The 26,925-nt window shown below is 45.9% G+C and overlaps 1 protein-coding gene across 1 annotated transcript; it reads right to left on the bottom strand.

The window, feature by feature from the left end:
* Positions 1 to 3,597: 3,597 nt before the first annotated feature.
* HSPB8 (heat shock protein family B (small) member 8) lies at positions 3,598 to 26,925 on the bottom strand. The gene is made up of 4 exons (XM_060785414.2): positions 26,679 to 26,925; positions 19,193 to 19,614; positions 15,419 to 15,482; positions 3,598 to 5,640 (listed from the first exon to the last, which is right to left on the bottom strand). Exons 2-4 carry the CDS (start codon positions 19,584 to 19,586, stop codon positions 5,481 to 5,483), a joined length of 618 nt encoding a protein of 205 aa, XP_060641397.1. The 5' UTR covers positions 19,587 to 19,614; positions 26,679 to 26,925; the 3' UTR covers positions 3,598 to 5,480.

Here is a 26,925-nt window from a genome sequence, read left to right as displayed (position 1 = left end):
AAAAGCTCAATAAAGCTTTGATTAAAGAGAGAGAAGTTTTATTCTCAACCCGGCCTTGGTTTGTGGCGTTGTCGCTGCTCGTATAAATGAGGTCTCCTTGTCAATAGGATTGCTGCAATCTTTGGGGGTTGTGATGTTGAACACAGACCTCCCTCCCTAGGTCAAATTATATTCAATTGCCTCACCAGGGCCACAGTGGGGACAAGACATGGCTGGTGAGAACCTTTTATTTTTTTTAACTCCTGTTTTGTGGACAATCGATCATCTGGAGGGGCCCAGCAGCAACTATTTTTGAAACAATATTTCCCTTTTTTGCTAGTTATATTCCATTTTAACCCTTTTAGCCTTCTATGTCCTTTCCAGCCTCGGTGGCCACACGGCCCTCATGGCCATCGGAGCAGGGCGTATTTTGTCCCTTTCCCCCATACTAATCACCCTTTCGTCTCTGCCAACCCCAATCCTCGTGGGTGCTCCAGTTCCCAAAGTTGGGAACCCCTGGTATCCATGGATCCTTATTTTATTCCCCAGATGACAGGAGCAGAATTCAAAATGATCTGAACAGATTAGAGAGCTGATTGGCCAAAACTAACAAAATGATGTACAACAGAGACAAATGCAAGATGCTCCACTTAGGCAGAAAAAAAAAATGAAATGCAAAGATACAGAATGGGGGACACCTGGTTCAACAGCAGTATGTGTGAAAAAGATCTTGGAGTCCTTGTGGACAGGAAGGTGAACATGAGCCAACAATATCATGCAGCAGCTTAAAAAGCCAATGGGATTTTGGCCTGCATCAACAGGAGTATAATGTCTAGATCCAGGGAAGTCATGTTACCCCTCTATTCTGCCTTGATCAGACCACACCTGGAATACTGTGTCCAATTCTGGGCACCACAATTGAAGGGAGATGTTGACAAGCTGGAATGTTTCCAGAGGAGGGCAACCTAAATGATCAAGGGTCTGGAGAACAAGGCCTATGAGGAGCAGCTTAAAGAGCTGAGCATGTTTAGCTTTTCTGCTGCCCTGGAGACTAGGACGCGGAACAATGGCTTCAACATGAGGAAAAACTTCCTGACTGTGAGAGCTGTTCAGCAGTGGAACTCTCTGCCCCAGAGTGTGGTGGAGGCTCCTTCTTTGGAGGCATTTAAACAGAGGCTGGACGGCCAACTGTCATGGGTGCTTTTGAATGCATGAACAATAAATAAATGGCTCTTATCCAACCAGATCTCAGAAGGCAAAAGGCTAGTCCATCTGGAAAGATAAGGCCTATGGACATCTAAATCACCGAACATAAAATGTGTCTTCCTGTCTGCGAGAAATTAGGATTCACCACAGCTTCTTTTTCATTGTGCCAACCCAGCTGGCCAATACCTGTCTCAAATCTCATCAATGGATCCCATACTCAGGATGGAAGGACAACAAAGAACCTAGCCCCTGAGCTAGGCGAACATGTTATTTTCAAAGGACTTCAAGAGCTGAGCCATTTTGCAAACATTAGTCATTTAAATCAGTTAACTAGACATTTTTTCCATTGTTTCCCTGTTGCCCGCCTCCCTTCAACCTCATTGGCTGAGTGGCCAAAGCTCTCCTGCTGGCTTGCTCACAACCAATCATAACAAAGCCAGCTCAGAAGGTGGGGAGAGGGGTGGGCATGGGAACTTTTGAATCTGAAGGTTATAAATATTGTATCTCTTTGCCTAACGGGCATGTCAATTTGTTGGCAGGTTACTGCAATCGTCATCCTTTCCAGCTGGGATGAAATAAACACCTTGGTGGCTTTCTCTTCAACTTGGTGAGATTTATTCTGTAATATTGGCTTCTCTTTCTCACCAGGCAACCCACAATGGCTTGGGCCTAATCCACAGCCATTCTAAATTGCTCGACAACAAAACTATGTCTTCTTTGTCTGAAGTTTCCATTCTGCCCCGTCAGCCACTGGAGAGCGGAAATCTACATTGGAAGCGAGGAAGCTCTCTGATTGGCTGGCAGGTGCCACAGACTTGCCTCCCAAGGAGATTCCTCCCAGCTAGTCATAATGTCAACCCAGCTCAGCCAATCATGGCAAAGCCATGGGGCGGGAGTGGGAAATTAAAAGGATTTCTGTCTATAAAAATGTCTGTTTCGCAATATGTGGTGCTTCTTTCTACAGCTTACCACCAGCTAGCATCCATTCCAGCTGACTTGAATACGAGCTGACTCGTAAACTACCTCAGTGGATTCTTTTTCAACTTGGTGAGATTTATTGATTTGGGAACATTGGGTAGCTTCTTTGTCTCGCCAGGTTCACAGATCCACAGGTGGCCCACTGCCAGTACTGGTATTTGCTTATCGGGACTCGGTATCCGCGTTTCGAGTTTTGCTATCTGCAGCCCTGATCTCACTATCTGCGTATGATTTAAATGGCTCTATTTCAGTTGTAGTTTTATATGATTGCGGCTGCCTCCTTAAAGTACAACTCCCAGGATTCCATGGCCCAAAGCTATGGCAGTCAAAGTGGTGTCAAACTGCATCAACCCTAGGGTATAGATGTACCCTTAGATGCAAAGAGTTACAACAACATCTGTTATAGAACTCCAGCATGCTGATGACAATGTCGTCTGTGCGCATTCAGAAGAAGATCTACAAGCCACTCTAAACACCTTCGCAGAAGCATACACGAAGCTTGGCCTGTCACTGAACATCGAGAAAACCAAAGTGCTGTTCCAGCAGTCACCAGCCATCCCCTCCCCAATGCCAGAGATACAACTTAATGGTGTAACATTAGAAAATGTTGACCATTTCCGCTACCTTGGCAGCCACCTCTCCACCAAAATCAACATCGACACCGAAATACAACACCGCCTGAGCTCTGCGAGTGCAGCATTTTCCCGAATGAAGCAGAGAGTGTTTGAGGACCGGGACATCTGTAGGGATACCAATGTGCTTGTCTATAAAGCTATTGTCCTCCCAACCCTGCTCTATGCCTGCGAAACGTGGACTGTCTACAGACGTCACATGCAACTCCTGGAACGATTCCATCAGCGCTGCCTCCGGAAAATCCTGCAAATATCTTGGGAAGACAAGCGGACAAACGTCAGCGTGCTGGAAGAAGCAAAGACCACCAGCATTGAAGCGATGGTCCTCTGCCATCATCTCCATCTGCCTGACAACTGTCTCCCAAAGCAGTTGCTCTACTCCGAACTCAAGAATGGAAAACGGAATGTTGAAGGACAGGAAAATAGATTTAAAGATGGGCTCAAAACCAACCTTAAAAACTCTGGCATAGACACAGAGAATTGGGAAGCCCTGGCCCTTGAACGCTCTAACTTGAGGTCAGCTGTAACCAGCAGTGCTGCAGAATTCGAGGAGGCATGAGTGGAGGGTGAAAGAGAGAAACGTGCCAGGAGGAAGGCGTGTCAAGCCAACCCCGACCGGGACCGCCTTCCACCTGGAAACCAATGCCTTCACTGTGGGAGAAGATGCGGGTCAAGAATAGGGCTCCACAGCCACCTACAAACCCACAAAAATAGTCATTAGGGAAGACCATCTTACTCGTCCAACGAGGGATCGCCTAAGTAAGTAAAAGTAAGTAAGATGCAAAGAGTTAAACACACAGAGTTAAAAACATCAGCATAAGTTTATTTGTCACAGAAGAGCACAGGGCTCTTAGGGAGAAAGAAGAAAATATTCCAGACTGTCAACTATTTCATTCATTTCATGGTTTTCACTCTACAATGTCAACCCCTCCAATACAGATCTAGGCTTGTTATTCACATGGGCTTTCTGGCAGAAAGAAAGAGAGAGAAGCATAGCTTGGTCAGGTTGGGAAAACTCCACATTTCACCTACATCTTCCTATTGTCATAAATATAAACTCACACACACCCAAAGTAGGTTAAAGACAGAGACAATAAACACGGGAGCAGGTAAGACCTTGATAAAAGCATGGGCCCTTCCAGGGAATCCATTGGCCAAGGGTGTGTTTTATAGAAGCACATATGTGATTGAAATCTCACGCTTTGCTTCGTAGTGGAGAAGCAGTCCAGAAAAGTGCCCCAAAGAAATCTCAGTTTCATTGGCAGCATATCATCCACACTCCGGGAGCACGTGTAAACACAGATGGATCGTCCCAACTTGGGGGGAAAAAGACATTGGTGCAAAATAAAAATAGAATAAAACCAGTAGTTGGTTGAGAAAACACTTTGGTGAGCTCTGGGCGGTCCATGGCCCAAGAATGATAGATAATAATGGGTTAGACGCTCCAAGTGGATCAAGACAGTCTCTTCAGCATGAACTCTGAGAAATGCCATTTTCTGTCAATCCCTTTGTGAAAGCCTTGAACTTTTAAGTTTAGAGATTCCAAATATTCTTAGAGAATTTCTTTGTTTGATTGGAGGAAGAAGGCAACACATATCCAAGTGATAAACTATTTGAGTCACAGGAACCAAAGGCTGTAAGACCAGGATCCGAATGCTGCTTCACTGAAGGCTAATGAGCCTTTATATACTCAAGGAGGACAATGGCAGCCATTGCCCTGCCCCCTAATCAGGAGAAGCGGATTGTTTAAAGAGGAAGTACTCTGGGATGTGGACTGAAGAATGGTTGGGTCTCCTCAACTTGGGCAGCTATGGATAGATTGGAGCCAGGCTTTGATATAAGGTTTGCCATGGCTATGCAATATCCATCAAAGAGCCAGTATCATGGTTTGAGTGTTGGATTGTGTCTCTGGTGACCAGGGTTTGCTTCTCTGCTCAGCCATGAAAGCCCTTTGGGTGACCTTGGGCAAGTCACATACTCTCAGCTTCAGAAAAACCCATAATCCTTCAAACTGAATGACTTGAAGGCACACAACAACCCTTCAGCCACTGTCAGAACTCCAGATTTTTAGTAGGACACCACCATATGAACTCATTCTGGGTTTGCCATGAGCCAATGTTGGGTTTCAACTCTGAGATGCCCCAAGGATGTGGCAGGGGTTCAGAAGATCTCAACCTCTGTCTTTTTTCCTCAAATTCCTCAGATATTCCTTTTCAGATGTATGCATTTGTTGGGTCCTTTCCAGCTGAAGATTATTGGAGCAAATGCATCGAATCAAGGTGGAGACGTGATTCGTGGAGAGCGCCCCCAGTTCATCGTCTGGAGTTCAAAGGAACTCTATTAACTGTGTAGAGGAGAGAGGAAGCGCAGTGTTTTTGCCCTTCCCAGTTGGCTCCGGCCAAAGCAAACTGCTGCAAAACATTGGACGACTTGCGATAAAGTCTGCATATAGGCCTCTTCCACAGATTCAGTGGGTCAACTCACGGTGGGATTAGCAGTTGGACTGAGGTGCTCTCATATATTTCCATGCAGATCCAGTCAAGTCATTGCGGGAAGCCAGTGGAGAATGGGTCAGGAATGGGCTTTGATAAGGAAATGTACAACCTCAAATTGGCAGCCGGGGAAGGCAATCCTGGGCAGCAGGGTGGGGGCGGAGGGGAAAGGGATGGTGCTGGGGAATTTGCTTTAGGCACAGGTGGCTTCTTGGTTGTCAACGGGGATGTCGTCACCATAGCTCAGGTCTCCGTATTGGCAGTAGGGAGGGATCTGCGGTGCCTCGATGATCAGCAAACCCTCTGGGGACAAGGAGGCAAACACCGTGGTGGGATCCACCTCGCCAGGAAGCCTAGGGCAGACAACAGCAAACCAGGCATTTTAATGTGATATATTTTCTCTAGCTTGGTCATTGAATAATATTGGTCTCTTCTGAACAATCTCCAAGGGCTGCCCCATCTAGGCACAGGTGGCTTCTTGGTTGTCAACGGGGTAGCCAGTAGCCAAATGGAGACCCATGTCTGGGGACTGTTTCTTGGTTTTCATACCTGTTTGTTATGAAATATGATGTATGGTTTGAATGGAATTGTATGAAAGATTTATGGTTGAGGTCTATATAGTCTAGATGTTTTGGTTGTGCATTTAAGTAATCAGATCTAATTTGCCAAATAGTCACTGTTGAATGTTTTTATGTTTTTATGTTGAATGTTTTTATATTGTGAAATGCTATTTTAAATTGTAAGTTGCTCAGAGCACCTTGGTGGAGAGCGTCTAATTAAGAAATAAAGTGAAATGAAGTGAAGTGAAGTGAAGTGAAGTGAAGATGCCATCCTAAGGTGAGGCCTGGAACTACAAGAAGGAGATGAAAAATCCATGGACTATAATTAAAAGTGGCTGAATTGCTGAAATTGCTGACTTGTTGAACTTTTGGGGAAAACGTGTTTACATTAGGAGAGACAATGGCTCCTTACGTTAAGGAAATGTTTACAAGGTTCCTTACATTAAGAAGGAAGTCAACACAAGACCCTTTACATTTACCAATACCAATTAATGAGAGTCAACATCTGCCAGGAACTGAGATGAAGCCAGGATGTTTCAGGCTGCTAATATTGCTATTTCATTATAATCCAAAATTGTGGCAGATTGGAGGAGTCTGGCCCACCCGCCATGCTCTTCTCCTTGGGGAAGGGAAAGATGGTGTACCTTTGGGACTGAGAGATCTGCAATGGAATGCAGTCTGCTCACTTGCTCTTTTTCTCATGGGAAGAGAAAGGAGTGCAATTTTGGAGTCATAATACGTTTGCAGGGAGTCAGTTTCTGCTGTAGGGAAAACAGATCCTTGGCATTGTTCTTAGGGAAAGAGGATGCATTTTGGTGTTTTGGAACTCTGTGTTGACAGGTTGCAGGGAATGCAGGGTCTGGCCTAAGAAGGTGCCTCTTCAAGGAGGGAGAAAGGATATAGTAATATTTGGATGCATGGGAATGAATGTGTATGTGCCATGTGAATGCTGAATAAAAATGTAATTCCCCTCTGTTTGTTTGTTAGCCAGTGTAACTATAGGTTGTTTGTGGTCTTCCAGTGCAAATTAGCAATGTTTAAAAAACGTGTGTCTCTTTTATCCCCACTTTTGCAGGGGCTTATGTTTGGAGATACCACAGGGGATATTCCCAAGATTAAAATGGCAAAGTATAACAAACCCAAGCAGTGTTAAGGGTATTTCATTAAAAATCCAATAATAATAATAACAATAATAATAACAGTAACATTTGGACCTGATATGCATGTGTGTTGCGTTATTATGGCACAGTGGATTAAATCGCTGAGTTGCTGAACTTGCTAAACAAAAGGTCACAGGTTTGAATTCAGGGAGCAGCATGAGCTCCTGCTGTTAGCCCCAGCTTCTGCCAAATTAGCAGTTCAAAAACATGGAAATGTGTGTAGATCAATAGGTACTGCTCTGGTGGGAAGGTAATGGGGCTCCATGCTGTCATGCTGGCCACATGACCTTGGAGGTGTCCAGGACAATGCCAGCTCTTCGGCTTAGAAATGAAGAAGAGCACCAACCCTCAGAGCCGGACTTAATGTCAGGAGAAAACCTTTACCTTCACTATACATACAATAAAAGTAAAACTATGCATTTGTGTATGTGGCTGGGGTGTCCATTTACCCAGACAGGCTCCTGTCTCTACAAACAGCTATAGTTCCTACTGCTCAGGAAACACCAATGGCCCTCCTTCCAATGACATTGCAGGTTATAGTGAGTGCTATGAACATGTCCAAGAGCCCTGCAATGTCCTTCACAAACACCATTCTGCCCACTACCCAAGTTAAGGCTTTCATACGGGGACAATTCCATCCTAGATTTTATGTGCTTCCTCCACCACAGAAGTCCCAGTGTTCCTTACTCTCTCCATTGGTGTGGAATTTGCATGACCACTGACTCTCCCTTAACCCTTTCCTATTCTTTTTTATGGCACACAGCAAACAGAGGAATTGATCAGCAATTGATCTATAGAAGTTTGGGGAGAATTTGCCATGATTTAGAGGAGCTGTAGGTCCTGGGATGTATAGTTCACCTAGAATTTAAGAGCACTCTGAACTCCACCAACGGCAGACCTGGAACTAACTTGGCACACAGAGTCCCAAGACCAGCAAAAAATACTGGAGGTCTTTAGGGGAAATTCACCTTGATTTGGGGGAGTTGTAGTTCACCTAAATCCAGAGAGCACTGTGAACTCAAACGTGAATGGATCTGGACCAAATTTGGCACACACACCTGATATGCTGACATTTGGTTACTGGAGGGGTTTGAGGGGAACTGACCTTCCTTTCTGCGAGTTGTAGTTCACCCAGAACCAGAGAAACTGTGACCTCCACTGATGATGGACCTGGACCAAACTTGGCACATAGAACCCCCAGGCAGAGGTGGCCCTAGGTAATTTTCAATGGTAAGCAAACAGTATTTTGGCACAAAACCAATCACTGATATATATTTTCTGTTCGTCGTGGGAGTTCTGTGTGCCATATTTGGTTCAATTCCATCATTGGTGGAGTTCAGAATGCTATTTGATTGTAGGTGAACTATACATCCCAGTAACTACAACTCGCATATGTCAAGGTCTATTTTCCCCCAAGAGTGCCCCTGGGCAAAATCAACTATACTGCAAATGCTTACTTTGCGTAATGGGTTGAGCCGCCCCTGCCCCCAGGGCATTGACTCACCACAGTGGGAATTGTAGTTAATCCTACAGCCAGAGAGCACACTGAACCCCACCGATTTTGGGGTTAACCTGACATGATGTGAGTTGTAGTTCACCCACAACCTTATGCATTTTGTACAATTAAAATTTTACTTTTTCAAAATTACTCTGGCAGCGCCGGGTACCTAAGATAGTGTAAAATAAAGAACAGCAATAACAATAATATCCCACTTTTATCTTCTGATTAAGAGGCATAGCAATGCTACTGATATAACATTTTTAAAAGCAAAAAGACCTCGAAATCAGGAGACAAAAGGGAAATTTCATTTGTAGCCACAGAAGTCTTCTTGTTGGCGGGGGGGGGGGGGGGCGTATCACTCATTGCTGAAGCCTATAAAGGTGAGTCTTTGTATTTTGAGTTGGTCTGTATTTCATATTTGATATATATTTTAAAAAATTAAATATAAATATTTATAATATTTATAACGTATACAATATAATATTACATGAGTATATTTAAGAAAACGCATTAAATATATTTAAGAAAATATATTAAATAAATATATTTCATAAAATGAATTAAATAAATAGTAAAGGTTTCCCCTGACATTAAGTCTAGTTGTTTCCGACTCTGGGGGTGGTGCTCATCTCCATTTCTAAGCTGAAGAGCTGGTGTTGTCCGTACTTACTTACTTAGGCGATCCCTCGTTTTCCGAGTATGATGGTCCTCCAATGTTCTTGTGGGTCCGTAAGTGGCTGTGGAGCCCTATTCTTGCTCTGCACCTTCTTCCGCAGTGAGGGCATTGGTTTCCAGGTGGAAGGCGGTCCCGGTCGGGGTTGGCTTGACGCGCCTTCCTCCTAGCACGTTTCTCTCTTTCACCCTCCACTCGTGCCTCCTCGAATTCTGCAGCACTGCTGGTCACAGCCGACCTCCAGCTGGAGCGCTCAAGGGCCAGGGCTTCCCAGTTCTCAGTGTCTATGCCAGAGTTTTTAAGGTTGGCTTTGAGCCCATCTTTAAATCTCTTTTCCTGTCCACCGACATTCCGTTTTCCGTTGATAAGTTCGGAATAGAGCAACTGCTTTGGGAGACGGTGGTCAGGCATCCGGACAACGTGGCCAGCCCAGCGGAGTTGATGTTGGAGGACCATCGCTTCAATGCTGGTGGTCTTTGCTTCTTCCAGCACACTGACGTTTGTCCGCTTGTCTTCCCAGGAGATTTGCAGGATTTTCCGGAGGCAGCGCTGATGGAATCGTTCCAGGAGTTGCATGTGACGTCTGTAGACAGTCCACGTCTCACAGGCATATAGCAGGGTTGGGAGGACAATAGCTTTATAGACAAGCACCTTGGTCTCCCTACGGATGTCCCGGTCCTCAAACACTCTCTGCTTCATTCGGGAAAATGCTGCACTTGCGGAGCTCAGGCGGTGTTGTATTTCAGCGTCGATGTTGACTTTGGTGGAGAGGTGGCTGCCAAGGTAGCGGAAATGGTCAACATTTTCTAATGTTACACCATTAAGCTGTATCTCTGGCATTGGGGAGGAGTTGGCTGGTGACTGCTGGAAGAGCACTTTGGTTTTCTCAATGTTCAGTGACAGGCCAAGCTTCGTGTATGCTTCTGCGAAGGTGTTTAGAGTGGCTTGTAGATCTTCTTCTGTATGCGCACAGACGACATTGTCATCAGCATACTGGAGTTCTATAACAGATGTTGTTGTAACTTTGGTTTTGGCTTTCAGTCTGCTGAGGTTAAACAGCTTGCCATCTGTCCGATAGATGATTTCCACTCCGGTGGGAAGCTTCCCATCAACAAGGTGAAGTATCATTGCGATGAAGATGGAGAATAGAGTTGGGGCAATAACACATCCCTGTTTGACACCCGATTCCACCTTAAATGGGTCACTTTGGGAGCCATTGCTGTCCAAGACTGTTGCCATCATGTCATCGTGGAGGAGCCGCAGGATGTTCACAAATTTGTTAGGGCATCCGATTTTGTGGAGGATGGTCCAGAGAGCGCTGCGATTCACTGTGTCGAATGCCTTGGCAAGGTCGATGAATGCCATGTACAGAGGTTGGTTTTGTTCCCTGAATTTTTCTTGGAGCTGTCGTGCAGTGAAGATCATGTCCACGGTTCCTCTGGAGGGGCGGAAGCCGTTCTGGGATTCTGGGAGGGTGTCTTCTGAGAGGGGCAGGAGGCGGTTTGCAAGGATTCTTGCGAGGATTTTCCCAGCGGAGGTTAGAAGGGAGATACCTCGATAGTTTCCGCAGTCTGTTCTTTCCCCTTTTTTGAAGAGGGTGATGATGGTGGCATCCTTGAAGTCTGCTGGGATTTTCTCGGTCACCCACACTTTTTCTATGAGCAGGTCCTCCCTCTTTGAAGATTTCAGCAGGGATCCCATCCGGTCCGCTGGCTTTGTTATTCTTCTGCTGGCTGATGGCATTGCTGACTTCTTCCAAACTAGGCGGTGCTGCAAGCTCATCCCTGGTTTGTTGTTGCGGGATTTGTGAGAGGACCTCTTCGGCCACATTGGAGCTGCGGTTCAGGAGGCTTTGGTAGTGTTCTTTCCAACGTAGTGCAATTGAGTTTTGGTCCTTCAGGAGTTTGGTTCCATCTGATGAGCGTAGAGGCTGTATGCCATGGTTTCTTGGTCCGTAGATGACCTTTGTGGCTTTGAAAAATCCTTGAGCATTATGGGTATCTGCCAGGTGTTGGATTTCTTCAGCCTTCTTTGTCCACCAGATGTTCTTGAGTTCTCTTGTCCTTCTTTGGACCTCGGCTTTTGCACTAGCGTAGGTCTTTTTCTTAGTAGCACAGTTGATGTTTCTCTGCCATGTTTGGAAGGCTTTCCTTTTCTTGTCAATTAGCTGTTGGATCTCGATGTCATTTTCATCAAACCAGTCTTGATGTTTCTTGGCTTGGTATCCAATAGTTTCTTCGCAGGCTTGGATGATGGAGGTCTTCAGTTTGTTCCAATGTTCCTCAGCATTTTCGGGGTGTTCTGTGGGTAGATGGTTCTTGAGTGCTGTTTGGAGATGGGCTCGTCTGGAGGGCTCCTGAAGGGCTTGGGTGTTCATTTTGCGCCTTGTCTTTCTGCCTTGGAGTCTGCGCTTGGGAGCGATCTTGATGGCCATCGAGGATCGGATTAGCCTGTGGTCAGTCCAGCAGTCGTCAGCACCTGTCATGGCTCTTGTGAGGAGCACGTCGCGGCGGTCTCTGGCACGTGTGATTACATAGTCTAAGAGGTGCCAATGCTTTGACCGGGGGTGCTTCCATGATGTCTTGAACTTGTTTTTCTGGCGGAAGAGCGTGTTGGTGATGACAAGGTTGTGTTCCGCACATTTGGTGAGAAGCAGGATGCCATTCGGGTTGCTGTTTCCAACCCCGTCTTTTCCTATGGTTCCTGGCCACAGGTCGAAGTCTCGCCCGACTCTTGCATTGAAGTCCCCCAGGAGGATGATTTTGTCCTCCTTAGGTATCCCCGATAGGACGGTGTCCAGCTGACAGTAGAATTTCTCCTTGATGTCTTCGTCAGCATCTAGTGTTGGTGCATAGGCACTTATGATGGTTGCCCGTTGGTTTTTGGCAAGATTGATTCGGAGGGTTGAGAGACGTTCGTTGATGCCAGTGGGTGCTTCGGACAGATGTTTCACCAGATCATTTCTGATGGCAAAGCCGACTCCGTGCATTCTTTGGTCTTCTTCAGGCAGTCCCTTCCAGAAGAAGGTGTAGCCTCCTTTTTCTTCCTTCAGCTGTCCCTCCCCTGCTCTCCGGGTCTCCTGAAGGGCTGCTATGTCGATGTTGAAGCGTCCCAGCTCCCTTGCAATGATGGCAGTTCTGCGTTCGGGGCGTTCACTGCCACTGTTGTCCATCAGAGTCCGTACGTTCCACGTACCAAAGTTCATTTTTCTTTTTTGGCCGCAGGGTGGTGACCCCACTGGACGCGGCAGTCCAGTCAGGGATGAGAGAGGCAGACTATGTTTAGGGCACCTTTTCTAGCCCCCTCCCCATGTGGGGTGAGCAGAGTGGATCCTCAAAAGGGCTGCTCAGTCGCGGATACAGCTGCCGAACTACTCAACTGCCTCGGTCCTTGAGGTAGAACGACTGAGTCCATACCCACCGCCCATGTGCCAGTCTGTGACTAGGGGCTTCCAGATTTCACAGTCCTGCCCCCGTCGCCACTCGCTGATCGCCATGGGACTTTGGTTGGTTGGTTTTTATTTTCTTTGGAGGACGCCTGTGCGTGGGTTTTTTAAATGTGTGGAGGTCAGTGCACAACTGATCAACACACAGTCTTCACAGAGTGAGGTTCCACTGGTGATGTAGTTTAACACAATGACCGTGGCTTCTCAGTCTGTTGCAGCCTTCTTCCGCCTTCGCAGCCGTTGTAACATGGGCCATGTTATCCTCCGCCTGCTCCGCCGTTGAGGTCTTTGGGTCTTCGGACTGTTCTTGGTCTGGGACCTCCCCCGCAGCCACTCCTGGGAGTGCACGACTCCAGTTGCTGTGCCTACAGGTTCATCGGAACACGCAAGCCCCCTCACCACGGCAAGGTGACAGTCCGTCGAGGGGGACATCTCCAAGGTCACATGGCCGGCATGATTGCATGTCGTGCCATTACCTTCCCACCAAGGCGGTACCTTTTAATCTACTCACATCTGCATGTTTTCAAACTGCTAGGTTGGCATTTATATAATATAATATTAAATAAGCATATTTAAGAAAATGCATTGCACATATTTCAGAAAACATATTCAATAAATATATTACAGAAAATATATCAAATAAATATATTTCAGAAAATCTATTATATTTTATGAATTCACTGATGTCTTAGCCACTTTTTGGGACTGGAAGCGCTCATGACGTACTTAAAGTTTGACTTAGGAAGGAGAAATGGAATGGCGTGGGAAGGGCAGATTTAGAATGGATGTTATGCATGCTGATGGTTTTTTTTTTTTCAAAGCACTCTCTATATTGTAATGCAGGCTTTGTGTGAAATCTGCGTAATTGCTTTGGCAAGCGGGTTGAGCCGGATGCCTTTCTATCCTTCTGCAGCTTCAAGGCGAAGACATCCAAGGAACTGTTTGCCTTTCCAACATGCCCAAAGAAGGAGTTCTTTTGAGACACCAGAGACAGGCCAAAACAGGCATTCGCTCTCCGCAACCACACATACTGTGGTTCAGGTGGCAAATGTGGGTAATGAAGGACGGCAAAACGAGGAAGACACTGCTGCTGTTTGCTTTGGCCTGATACACTTGGGAGGGGCAACGTTATGTCCCCTCTTGGCCTCTCCTTTGTGCCAAATAGATTCAGTGCCAACTGCTTTCACAAAAGAGATGGAAAGAGAAAGTTTGTGAGGAGGACCCGTCACCTGTCAAAAGCGATCAGAATGACACATGGGCTCCAAAATAGATTTTTTAATTGCCAGAGGATGAGTCAACCTCTCGAAGGGTAATTTGAGAGCTGAGTATGAAGTTGGTGTCTCTTATTTGCTTGCTTTCCTTCCTTCATGGGCAAAGTCTCCATTGCCTTCTGCAAGCTGTGAGTCCTGTGAATGGTTTGGACTCCGACCCTGCTAATCCCCAGTATGGGCTGAGGGTAAGGGATTCTGGGAGTCAAAATCTGAAATACCCGGTAAACCTAAATCAGCTTTGTCCGGGTCTTCTGCTTATAAAGCAGAGGTTTATTGCCCACTGATGTGTCAACTTCAACTCCCATAATCTCCTACCATAAGCCTTTGGGGTGGCTGTGGCATTCTTTCCCTTCTTTCCCTTCTGTGGGCAAATATCTTTCTATTCCAACCACCATTCAATGATGAACTTTTCACCGGGTATCTTTGTATGGGGAGAGTGTCTTTTTTAATGGAATGGTTATGCTTTTTCAGTGATTTTATGCTATCAAAATGTAATGGGGTTTTAATATACTGTTAAAACGGTGCTGTGACTTCTTTGTCATCGCAGGCCAGGAGAAAGCGGCATATGTGAAGACAAGAAAGTGCCACTTTAGTGATGTGTTTTTAACAATTCTATGGGCAATTCCATTTCCATGTTGTCGGTGTTGCATTGTCATTTGTATGGTTTTTGGTGCTGTGAGCTGCTTCGAGTTTTATTTCAAAGATGACAGTGGGATATAAATATAATAATAAATGTAATACCAATGCATATAAATATAAATAAATATAAATATAAATATAAATATAATAATAATAATAATAATAAGCTGGCTGGGGCCAATGGGAATTGTAATCTTCTCCCATGGGTGGTTTCAGACATCTGGGAGCCAAACACAACCAAAAAGGCCAGCCAGGCCATTACATTTGTACTTTCAATTCCGTTTGCAGCAACTGAAGTAAGCGGAGGACAAAGTGAAGGAAGACAAAAGCCAGGACATTTGAAAAGTAGTGACATAGTGGGAAAGTAGACGATTCTATCCTTGCCTTTCGGAGGGTATGCAGGACACCAGCAACATTGCTCCTTGAAATGACCAGAAAGTTTCCTAAGTGTGAAATATTGGCTTGGGGCACATTAAATCCCCCCCCCCCCATGGCATCATCCCAGGGCAGCAAGAGCAATCTGGGAATCCTGCTTCCAGTTAGCAAGAAAAGCTGGCATTTCTTTCCATTTGCTTTCCTGGAAGACTGCTGCTGTAATGCATCTCTCCTTGAGACTATGCTTGGTATCCGGGTCACAGGTTCGGATTCCAGGTAGGAATCCTGTTTCCTTGAAACCCAGCTCTGCCAAGAAAACTTCTAGCAGCTGCTTCTGCACTGACTATTCTTCGGGGAAGCTAACATTAAAATCTGTGTGTCTGTCTACAATCAAAGATCTTATTGGGAGATACGGTCGCAGTAAAATGCTCCCCCAGACTGAATTGTTCGCCTTTTCTCAGTTGGTGTTCTGACCGGGCCCTAGAAGAACGCTGTTGAAATACTTACTGGATTTTCTTGGTGAAGTTCTTCGATACGATTCCGCCTTCCACTTGTTGTTCTTCATGTTTACCTGCCAGGAACACAATGAGTCGGTTGGAACGTCAGGGATCCCACCATAACATCAACATCAGACTGATGTTAACTACTACTTTAAGGTGGGCATGACATATGCATTACTGCAAGGATTGACTTGCTTCGGGGAGTACGTTTTTGCTGAAAACTCAGAAGTAACCCAGCTATATATATATTTCTGTTCCTGGTTTGAAAGTGCTGTTTCCTGTTTAATTGTGATGTACTTACTTTGAAAGTCATTGTTATACTCCAGAAACTTCATTTTTGTGGCTGCCACAAAGTATGTTGTGACTTTACGAGATATTCATTGAAAAGCTAGAGCAAAATGTGCGATTGCAGGATGTCCCACAGAAACAACGTTTTTGCAGTTGAATAAACTTTCCCCATGTTTTTTTATGATAGAACCAATTAGGAAACAACATTTATAACCCAGGAACAAAAATAATGTGACATAGCGAGTTATTTGGATAGTTTGCGGCAACTGGAGGAAGCTGGGGGTGAAAGTGGGAGGAGTGGGAAGAGAGAAAACGGGACATTTTAAAGGCAATTGAAAGCTGGATGGCACAGAATTGATAAGGTTTTCCCCTGACATCAAGTCCAGTCGTGTCTGACTCTGGGGGTTGGTGCCGAAAAGCTGGCGTTGTCTATAGACACCTCCAAGGTCAGGTGGCCAGCATGACTACATGGAGTGCTGTTACCACCCCACCGGAGCAGTATCTATTGATCTACTCACATTTGAATGTTTTCAAACTGCTAGGTTGGCAGAAGCTGGGGCTGACAGCGGAAGATCACGCTGCTCCCTGGATTCGAACTTGTGACCTTTTGGTCAACAAGTTTAGCAGCTCAGCAGTTTAACCCTCTGTGCCACCGGGGGCTCCTACAGAATTGACAGGAACTGCTAAATTGAACAACTGGGTAGGCTTTGCCAAGTGGATATCATACCTTGGAGCATAAAGCCCAGAATCTCCAAACTGTACAGCTATGTGGAACAAGGTTTACTCTGGCATAGATTCTGTGACCTGGTCTAAACTCGACCGCAATAGTTGTGCAAGCTTTCAGGTGTAATCTTTTCCCAATCCTCCCCTCTGATGGATGAAACCTTCCCTGTGCCAAACGTGTGCGCCTTGTTCTTCAATGTATTGGGAACATCCATCTGCCTTCCATCTAGAAGCGTAAATGTTTGGCCCGTGTTCTGTAGTGAAAGTTCTACTTGTGCCTTTCAGTTTGGAAAGCCATTCCCCTCCCTTCCTTCTGCCTCTGTTTTCTTTCTCTGGCCCAGAGCCCGGACTTGGTTGGCCTTTGAGCAATAATGCCAGGTCCATCAAAGAGAGAAAGCTTGGGTGGCAGAGGCCTGGAGTGCTTATTCCTCTCCTTCCCAAACCGGGCTGGTGGCTTGAGGGACAGATGAAACCGGGAGGGGAGCTATAAAAAGAACTGCAGAGAAGGACTTCAACCTCATAAGAAACTGGGAGGAGAGCACTGAAGCTGCAGATGCATGAAGGTGTTACCTAACACGTCGCTTTGGAATGCATTTTAAACTGAGGACTGACCCACTTTGCCGATGGGGGCAACCGAGGCAGAGAACCGAGGTGCTGTTCCAAATGAGACAATAAACATGTACATAACTTTACAATTAACTTTAAATAAGCTGTGTTCTGTTTGAAACACGACCATGACTTGCTTCAACAAGCTGTCATTCAGACTAACCATAGTTTAGCATGCAGTCATAACAGTAAACTATGATTAATCAAAAATAAGTTTTCTCGTGTGGTTTTAAAGCCTTCTCTGCCCAAGAGGGCTGGTGCTTCATCAAGCTACACCTCCTAGGTTTCCATAGCATTGGGCCATAGCAGCTGAAGTGGGGTCAAACTACATTAATTCTACAGTGCAGACATAGCCTCAGTGTCTATGTAGAAAGGTCTTAAGGGCCTGCATATTGGATTTTTATGTCTCCTATTCCCGGGGAACAATTTTGGAGGTTTTTGGAATTCCAAATGAGGGTCGTTCAACCTGTTTATAGCTAGAGGTGTTGGGTTTTTTTAAGCATTCCCTACTGTATATAGACATTGTAAATTCCTGTATGCTATCTATCCCCTGAAGGATCTTTCCTTCAGAGTTGAAGGCAGCTGTATGTTAAATGGAGGTAAGCTCTGGGGCTTGTCTTCCTGCTAATTTATCTCCAACTTCCCTTGCCTTTCTGTTGGACTACAAAGCCCATCATCCTCAAAGTGGTCTCTTTTTCCCTTGGTCTTGGGCAGCCGAATGAAGTCTGGGGACAACCCCATTCTGAAGCATCATGTTGGAAAGTAGGTTGTTATAGATCCTCTGAGCTTGTTTTGGACTATAGGTCCCAGAATCCACGGTGGTTAGAGGATACTGGGACCTGCAACTTTAAAAAAAGGGAACCTTTCCAAGCTGTGAGATGTTTTGCCCTTGGCTTTCAGGCCTCTTCTCTTCCTCACCAGCTCAAATTTTGTCATATTTTTGCATTCAGAGGATGTTTTTGTAAAGCGAGGCACATTTGCACTGTCAGTTGAGCAATCAGCACACTGCAATATTTTTCATCTATTAATCACCACTGAACTGACCAATTGCTTCAGTAACTATATTTAAATGAGTCTGGATATTATCAAAAGACCAAATTCTGGATAAGGGCTTTTTAGACTGTATCTACATTGGCTGAATGCTACGGAACCCTAGAGTTGTAGTTTGGTGAGGCACTAGCCTTTTGTCAGAGAAGGCTCAAGACCACCCAAACTGCCATGACTCAGCGTGATGGCATGCTGGGAGTTGTAGTTTGACAAGGCCTCGTGGTCTGCTTGAAATGAGACAGCATCAAACCACGAATTCTAAAAACTGGCTTGGGTCAATAAGCCACCATCGCAACTAAACATAGTTTAGCACGCGGCCATGGCGATAAACTGTGATTAATTCCAAATAGGTTTCATCATGTAATTTTACATTCTGTGCCAAAGAGTGCTGGTGCTGCCCCAAATGACAACTGCGGTGATTCCATAGCATTGAGTCATGGCTGTTCAAGCGATGTCAAACCACATTCATTCGACGGTTGCAAATGCACCCAAGGGAAAAAGGTTGAAGGGCTCTCCAGATCAACCACACTATTGTGTATGGTTTAGACCAGGCATGGGCAAACTTTGGCCCTCCAGAAGTGACTGAGGGGGGAAAGGAAGGGGGCTGAGTCCAGGAATTGTGGGAGTTGAAGTCCAAAACCCCTGGAGGGCTGAAGTTTGGCAAAGGGTCCTCCAACTTCTTAAGCAGAGGGCTGGTTCAGACCGCTTATATGAATGAAAAAAACCATGAATGAATTCCTATGCACACTGCACATATCTTATCAATGGTGCAAGAAAACCCATGAAAGAACAATACAATATTTCAAATGGCAAACAGTTTTAACCAACACAAACGTACCACTCTTTCAATGGGCAGTGTGGGCCTGCTTTCGGCTGATGAGAGACTTCAGTTAATTAGGATGGTTGTTGTTGTTGTTAGTCTTCAAGATGTCTCAGACTTAAGGCAACGCTACGTTTAAGGTTTAGGGCGGGGGCTGGGAAATGACCTCGGAGGGCTACATCTGGACTGCGGGCTGTCGTTTGTGGTTTAGACCTGCTTTCATATTCATTTGATAAAGGGGCAAAAAAGCCATTGCTTACCCACTGTGAAAACCAAAATGCCATCCCCGCCGCTCACCTGAAACCTCCACGTAACCATCCTTGGTTTTCACTGTCAGCTCCTCTGGCTTGAAGCTTTGCACATTGACGCAGACTTTCCAGGGCTCCCCGGTGAAGGGCATGGGAGGGCCCCCAAAAGGCGCTCCTTCAGCGTACCCACCGAACCGGGTGTAGCCTGGTGGGGAAAGGCCGGCGGTTCGGACCATCCCAGATCGAATGGGGCCCGACCACGGTGAGGTCAGGCGCGAGCGGGCCCAGTCTGGCCAGTCTGCGGTCAGATCCCCCGAAAAGGGGGACATGCCAAAGTCTTCATCCAAAAGGCGAGAGGAGAGGCTGGGTTCCCGGAAAGGGTCGCGAAGGCTGCGATGCCGCCCAGGGTAGTGGCATGAGAAGGGCAGCTGGCTGTCCGCCATGCTCTTTTTTGAACCACGGGTTGATGAGCTACGAAAGAAGGAACAAAAGCAAGAAAGATCCAACCAGTCGTCTGATACCAATGCTGCGCCAGACACCCAATAATGGCACAAAGGATGCTCAAATGTGCCTACTTCACCAGAAGACTCTGTCTAATGTTTAAGATCCTTGTTTCTGTAAAGTCCTCCAAACAGAAGAATAAGAAGAAATGTCTTGTTCCCAAAGCGTACAGATTTAGAAAGCCAAAGCCTTTGCTTCAGTGCCGGAGAGAAATCCCTGTTCTAGCCGGATTGGAGAAATCAATAGACTTTATTGCTCCTCTCTCCTGATGGAAAGGTCTACGCCTTTCCTTACACAGGAGCTTAAATAAACCTCTCCCTGATGAGCCGAGAAACTTCTTGCAAGTTCCTGCCTGGCTTCTATTTATACATGCGCCTCAAGCGCTCCAGGGCAGGAGAGGGAGTATTTTTGGAGGCGATGAAACAGTCCCGGAGAATCTGGGCCGTGACAGCTGACTTCATCCCAGTGGGATAGGCGTGCGCCATAGAGAGCCAAGTTTAGACCGCCTGGCTCATGCAGGCCCGCACCTTGGGCCAGCCTCTCTTCTTGGCACAAATGGGACATGTGGCAGGTGGGCTATTTTGAACTTTGGGTTCCTGAGCCCATGGCTTTGCTTATGACTGCCTTCTGTGATTTTCCAAAATGACTACAGCTTCCAGAATCCCCTGCCAGTAGGGACATTGGGCTAATCTGGGAGTGGGAGACCCCTTCCAAATCAAACTTCCTTATACCATACGATGGTCTCAACTCATCCTCTGCTGTCCCACTTTCTCAGCTGTTTGTAAAATGTCCTGATTTCTCTCCCTCTCACTTTCCCCCTTTGCTTCGGTTGCTACAAACAGAGTTCAACATGCGATAGGAGCTCAGACAAAAGGGAGAGGAATCTTGCCCTTTCCCATCAGCTCAGGCAAAAGCAAACTTCTTTTAGGCAGCATCTACACTGCAGAATGAATACCGTTTGATGCCGCTTGAACTGCCATGGGTCAAGGCTGTGGAGTCTGTTCAGCAGTGGAACTCTCTGCCTCGGGGTCCAGTAGAAGCTCCTTCCTTGGAGGCTTTTAAACAGAGGCTGGATGGCAATCTGTTTGGGGGTGCTTTGATTGTGCTTTTCCTGCCTGGCAGAAGGGGGTTGGACTAGATGGCCTTTGGGGGTCTCTTCCAACTCTATGATTCTATGATTCATGGGAGCTGTTGGTTGACAAGATCTTGAGTCTCTTGAGGCAAAACAAACTACAAATCCCAGGATTCCATAGCATGGAGCCATGGCAGTTTGAGTGGCGTTAACCTGCACTCGTTTAACACTGTAGATTAGGCTTGTGCATTTCGGCTGGACCTTAATCTGTTTCTGCTGGCCAGATTACGATAGACTCCCGTATCTGTTTTCGTGCACCCTTTTTGGCCCTCGTCCAGAAAGATTCGGCCTTACCCAAAAAGATTTGGCCCATTGATGGCAATGGGGAACTTAGGTGGCTCCCCTTTCCATTCCTGGGACCCTTTCCTCTTTTCCTTTCAAGGGAGCCTGGGTTTCAGCATCGGAGTTAAGGAAGCAGACATAGCTTACATAAGACACTGAATAGGGGAGGAAGAGCTGTGATTGGCTGCCACGTGGTCCTGTTACCAACGGGAAACCATGACTGCTGGGCCCTTGATGTTACGGCCATCTGACCAAGACAAATAAGCCAGATTGGCCAAAGGAATACTGCTAAAACGTATCCGCACATAAGCCTACTGTAGATGCACCCCTAGTATCTGTGTTCTTCTTCATTGATAGCATTGGCGACCAGGGTTTGAAAGCCCACTCAGCCATGGAAACCCATTGGTCAAGCAACACTCTCTCAGCCTTAGAGGAAGGCCATGATGAAGCCTTTTGGAAAAAATCTGGCCAAGAAAATCTTATTATGATAGGTGCGTCTGAGGCCACCATAGGTCAGAAACAGCTTGAAGACCCACAACAACCACAACTGGCATTGGTAGGGCACATGTCTCCAAGCATAAAATAAGTGCTATTTAGCTCTCACAATTGATCATATCATCCTGGGTTTATCCAATCCCATTTCAGAACCTTCCAAAAATATTTGACACCACCTTGTTCTGTGGCGGTGAGTTCCACAGGCTTCATCTGCATCGTGAGATGATGCCGAGCATCTGGGATGCCAAACTTGGGTGCAACCTGCCCAAGGCAAGGTTGGCATCAAAGATTATACAGTTGCTAAGTGAATGTTGTGTGTGTTGTTTTCTCTCTCTGGTGTGGGGCAATTTATTAAGTGCTAGCATTGCTCAGCACAGTGTTTTCCACCCAGCATATGGGATGCACTGCAACTCCCATGAGCGGGTTTGTGATGGTGGGACAAAATGCAGAAGACCAAACAGGGATAGTGTTGACCATGCCTATGTAGGTGCAGTCTATCTGAGCTTGAGATTTCTTCACCCGTTCCTGGGAATAGTCTATGACAGGTTTCTAAGATGCCCTGTGTCAACACAGGGTCTGGGCAAAGAGATGACGAACGTCAATCCCATTGAAGGGTCTATTTATGGTGCAGAGCGACAGCCAGCTTTCGAAACACAGCAGGTAGGGACTGCTAAAAAAAAAAAAAGGTGACAACCCTCTCTCATCGTATCAAGGCATCTTAGACATTGCTCTAAAACGGTTGTGGCAGCAGCAGATGATGACGTCGGCAGCCATCATCATTTATATTTATACCCTGCCTTTCGGCTAAGAAACCTGAACTGCTGACATCCACAGCTTGCTGATCCCTTTTTAGAGCCTCACGACAGCCCTGCGAAGTGGACCAGGTCATGGTGTTGTCGGGTGCTTTCAACTTGTTTGGACTTGTTGGAGTTTTCTAGGTAAATTTAGACTAACCATAGTTCAATGGGCAGCTGTCATGATGAGCCGTGTTTAATCCAAACAACGTGTTCCCATTTAGTTTGACACTGTAGAACAAATGTAAATCCCTTGAACTGTCATGGCTTTGTGCTGTGGAATCCCGAGAGTTGTAGTTCCACAAGGTCTTCAGCCTTCTCTGCCCAAGAGTACTGGTGCCTTGCCAAACTACAAATCCCAGGACTCCATAGCCTTGAGCCAAAGTGGAGAGAAAAAGTGGGGTATAAATAAACAAACATAAACATAATAATATGGTGCCAAACTACCTTCGTTCCACAATGTCGACATACCCATATTTCAAGTGGGAAGACCGAGGCCAAGAACTTTATGGAAGAATGAAATATCCAAAGGGTCTGAGATGGAGACGTCTTGGAAGACAACAGGCATTTGAAGCATAAATAAATACTATTCTTGACTCAATCCTTTGAATCCAACTGCTTTCGCTCAATAGAATACCCTGAAGGCTCTGTCACGCCCCATCTTTCCAGTCCAACATTCAGTTTGACTTACATCACTCCTATGAGATAATTGCTGTTTGTAGTCAAGTATTAGGCACTCCCAAACTGGAAGACACTGCTGCCAACTGAGAGCAGCCACCGAGTCCCAGAAAGCCCTGAGCTCCATTGACATCTCTTATTTAGGGTACATCTACACTGTAGCATGGATGCAGTTTGACCCCACTTGAACTGCCATGGCTCCATGTTATGGGATTCTAGGAGTTGTAGTTTGGGGAGGCACCAGCATTCTTGGGCAGGGGAGACCTTGGGAAGCTAGCAACTCCCAAGATGCCATAGCATGGAGCCATGGCAGTTCAAGTGAGGTCAAACTGCATTAATTGGACAATGTAGAGGCAGCCCTAGACCCGCAGGAGGCTGGGAGGAATTTCTCATGGGCTTTGCTAGGCAACGGCCAATGTTGTCCGGATCGACAAAACAACTGGAAAAAGCTGAGGGCTGGAACGAATGTGATGTGGGGAAGTCTGTAATTAGAGCTTCCCAAAGTTTTCTTTCCTTTAAAGCAACATGGAGGGCTCCAGTTTTAGACTGGAAGCTTTCCCCCAAAGGCAGATCACACTCCAGTCCCCAGCTTTTCAATACCTGCTTTTGCTATTATTGTCATTATTATTGTCATTATTATTATTATTATCATCATCCCAAATACCTGGGAGTTACTCTCAACCATGCTCTGACTTACAAGAAGCACTGCTTGACTATCAAGCAAAAAGTGGGCACTAGAAATAATATCATACGAAAGCTGATCGGCACAACCTGGGGATCACAACCAGATGCAGTGAAGACACCTGCCCTTGTGCTTTGCCACTCTGCTGAGCTGAGTACGCATGCCCAGTGTGGAATACATCCCACCATGTTAAAACGGTGGATGTGGCTCTTAATAAGACATGTCGCATTATCACAGGATGTCTACATCCTACACCACTGGAGAAATTATACTGTTTAGCTGGTATTGCACCACCTGATATCCATCAGGAAGTAGCAGCCAGCAATGAAAGGACTAAGGCAGTGACATCTCCAGCCCATCCCCTGTTTGGATATCAGCCAACAAGCCAACACCTTAAATCAAGAAATAGCTTCCTAAGGTCTACAGAGATACTTGGAGGAACACCTCCGCAAGCGAGAGTCCAAAAGTGGCAGGCTAAAACCTGTAACCTCAATCAGTAGCTGATATGAGAAACTCCTTCCTGGGCACACGGAAGACTGGGCAACTTGGAAGGCACTGAATAGACTGCGCTCTAGCACCATGAGAGGCAGAGCTAACCTTACAAAATGGTGCTACAAGGTAGAGTCTGTGACATGCGAGTGTGGAGAAGAGCAAACCACAGACCACATACTACAATGCAACTACAATGTGGTCTGAGCCCCGCCACATGCACAACGGAGGACCTTCTCACAGTGACACCAGAGGCGCTCCAAGTGGCCAGCTGCTGGTCAAAGGAAATTTAGTGTAATGCCAAGTTTTTTACTCTGTGGTTTTTCTGCACATAAGTGTATTCTCAATTTGCGTCTGATGCGATAAATAAATAAATAAATAATTTGCAATGGCCCTTGATATCCACTGAGGTTTGGTTCCTGGATCTCTCATGGATACCAACATCCATGTTCTGTCTCATTAGATACAACAGTCGTACTATGTCATCGCTAATATATAAAATAGCAAAATCAAGGTTCCTTTTGGGACTTTTCACACTGTGGATCGTAAAATTTGTGAATACAGAGGGCTGGCCATAGGCAGATGAGCTCCTTGGAGTAAAAGCAAAATACAAATGGAACAGACAAGGTGACTAATAAATAACATTGAAAGGATGCAGGAGGCAAGTGCGCTGAGCTTTTGATATCCACAAGGGGTCCTGGGGATATCGGAGGGCCCACTGTAATAATATAATAATAATTATAAGAAGAAGAATCATAGGATGTTATCTAAGGAACGATTCGATCGCTTGCCAACTCAGACAGTGCTGAGTCAGGGCTCTTCCTTTGCTTAGCAAGGCTCCACTAGTTGTTTGCCCCTTAAGATGGATTGAAAGGCACCTTTTTGGAATTTCTCAGCAATTTCTTGCCGAGAAAAATCCGACTCATGCCTTGGCAGGAATGGAGTAAGAAACCGGATTTTCCTGTTTGCTTTTTGCAGTGTTTCAGTTCTTTCTGGCGCAGAATTGTTTTGCAATCGCTTACTCACAGGCCTACAACCAAATAGCTAACATTCTTTTCTTCTCAAACTATGACTGATATCCCATCCTTCCTCTCAAGAGCAAAAGGTGATTTACAGGGCTCTCCTCTTCCCCATTCAATCTGAACAACAAGTCTGTGAGGTAGATCTGACAAAGCCCCCATCTACACAGCCATAAGGTCAGTCTAGACCAGCATTTCTCAACCTGGGGTTCGGGACCACTGAAGGGGTTGTGAGGGGGTGTCAGAGGGGTCGCCAAGGACCATCAGAAAGCACAGCATTTTTTGTTGGTCATGGAGGTTGTGTGTAGGAAGTTTGGCCCAATTCTATCATTGGTGGAGTCCAGAATGCTCTTTGATTGTAGGTGAACTATAAATCCCAGCAACTACAACTCCCAAATGTTAAAGTCTATTTTCCCCAAAGTCCACCAGTGTTCACATTTGGGCATATTGAGTATTCGTGCTAAGTTTAGTCCAGATCAATCACTGTTTGGGTCCACAGTGCTCCCTGGATGTAAGTGAACTACAACTCCAAAACTCAATGACCACCAAACCCTTCCAGTATTTTCTGTTGGTCATGGGATTTCTGTGAGCCAAGTCTGGTTCAACTAAATCATTGGTGGAGTACAGAATGCTCTTTGATTGTAGGTGAACTATAAATCCCAGCAACCACAACTCCCAAATGACAAAATCAATCCCCCCAACCCCACCAGTATTCAAATTTGGGCATATTGGGTATTTGTGCCAAATTTGTTCCAGTGAATGAAAATATATCCTGCATATCAAATATTTACATTACAATTCATAACAGTAGCAAAATGTCAGTTATGAATTAGCAACAAAAATAATGTTATGCTTGGGGGTCACCACAACACGAGGAACTGGATTAAGGGGTCATGGCATTAGCAAGATTGAGAAATGCTGGTCTAGACTCACATCATGCAGTGTAATGCATCTAATAGTGCAGTGTATATGGGGCCAAAGAGAGAGAGACTTTCTGATGTAGGTGAAAAGTCAGAAGAGAATGCTTCTGGAACATGGCCATACAGCCCCAAAAACTTACAGCAACCCAGTGATTCTGGCCATGAAAGCCTTCAACAATCAATTCCCCAAGCTTATTTGTCAGTGACTTCCAAGCCCCTATTGAATCTCCCAAACCCCACTCAGCACTCCTCTAACCCCTATGACACACTCTCCCAAACAGCACAACAATCTCGCATCCTTGCAAGCTTCCCACTGAACATTGTCAATTTGTCACATAATTTATTGACTTCTTGCCTGACGTAACGTTTTGTGCCTTTTGTGTTCTCTGGTGAAGCACGCAACTCCAGCTCTTTGCCAGAAACCATTCAAGATTCAGGAGCCCTCCTGGCTTTTGCACCTGGCCACCCCATAGCCCACAAAAATCAACATTCTAGCAAGTCCTTTCTTTCAACTTGGAGGGGGACTAGTTAGGAGTTGCTTACCCACAGTGTTATGGGATCAAGAGGAGATGCCCGAGTGATGCCCACTCAGTGCTTGTACGCCGAAGATGTCCCAGGGGGCATTTGCTTGGGTGAGCCGGCAATGGCGACTGGTTCAGACAGGCACAAAGCTCCCACTTCTCTGTCTGCTCGGCAATGCAGAGAAGGGGAGAGAAGCACCGAGTTTGCAGAGTGTCCTCAGCTTTATCCTGGGCAAGCAGCCACAGTGAGCTCTGCCTCTCTCCAGTGG

This window comes from Anolis sagrei, chromosome X, assembly GCF_037176765.1.
Source record: "Anolis sagrei isolate rAnoSag1 chromosome X, rAnoSag1.mat, whole genome shotgun sequence".
Classification (NCBI taxonomy): Eukaryota; Metazoa; Chordata; class Lepidosauria; order Squamata; family Dactyloidae; genus Anolis; species Anolis sagrei.
This window is presented reverse-complemented; position numbering and strand designations above follow the sequence as displayed.

Excerpts from the sequence above, each read along its gene's own strand:
- HSPB8 (XM_060785414.2), bottom strand. The coding sequence starts at position 19,586 with ATGGCGGACAGCCAGCTGCCCTTCTCATGCCACTACCCTGGGCGGCAT. Across the intron at positions 15,483-19,192 it reads TGGTTACGTGGAGGTTTCAG|GTAAACATGAAGAACAACAA; the intron begins GTGAGCGGCGGG and ends TGTTCCTGGCAG. Across the intron at positions 5,641-15,418 it reads AACTTCACCAAGAAAATCCA|GCTTCCTGGCGAGGTGGATC; the intron begins GTAAGTATTTCA and ends TGTCTGCCCTAG.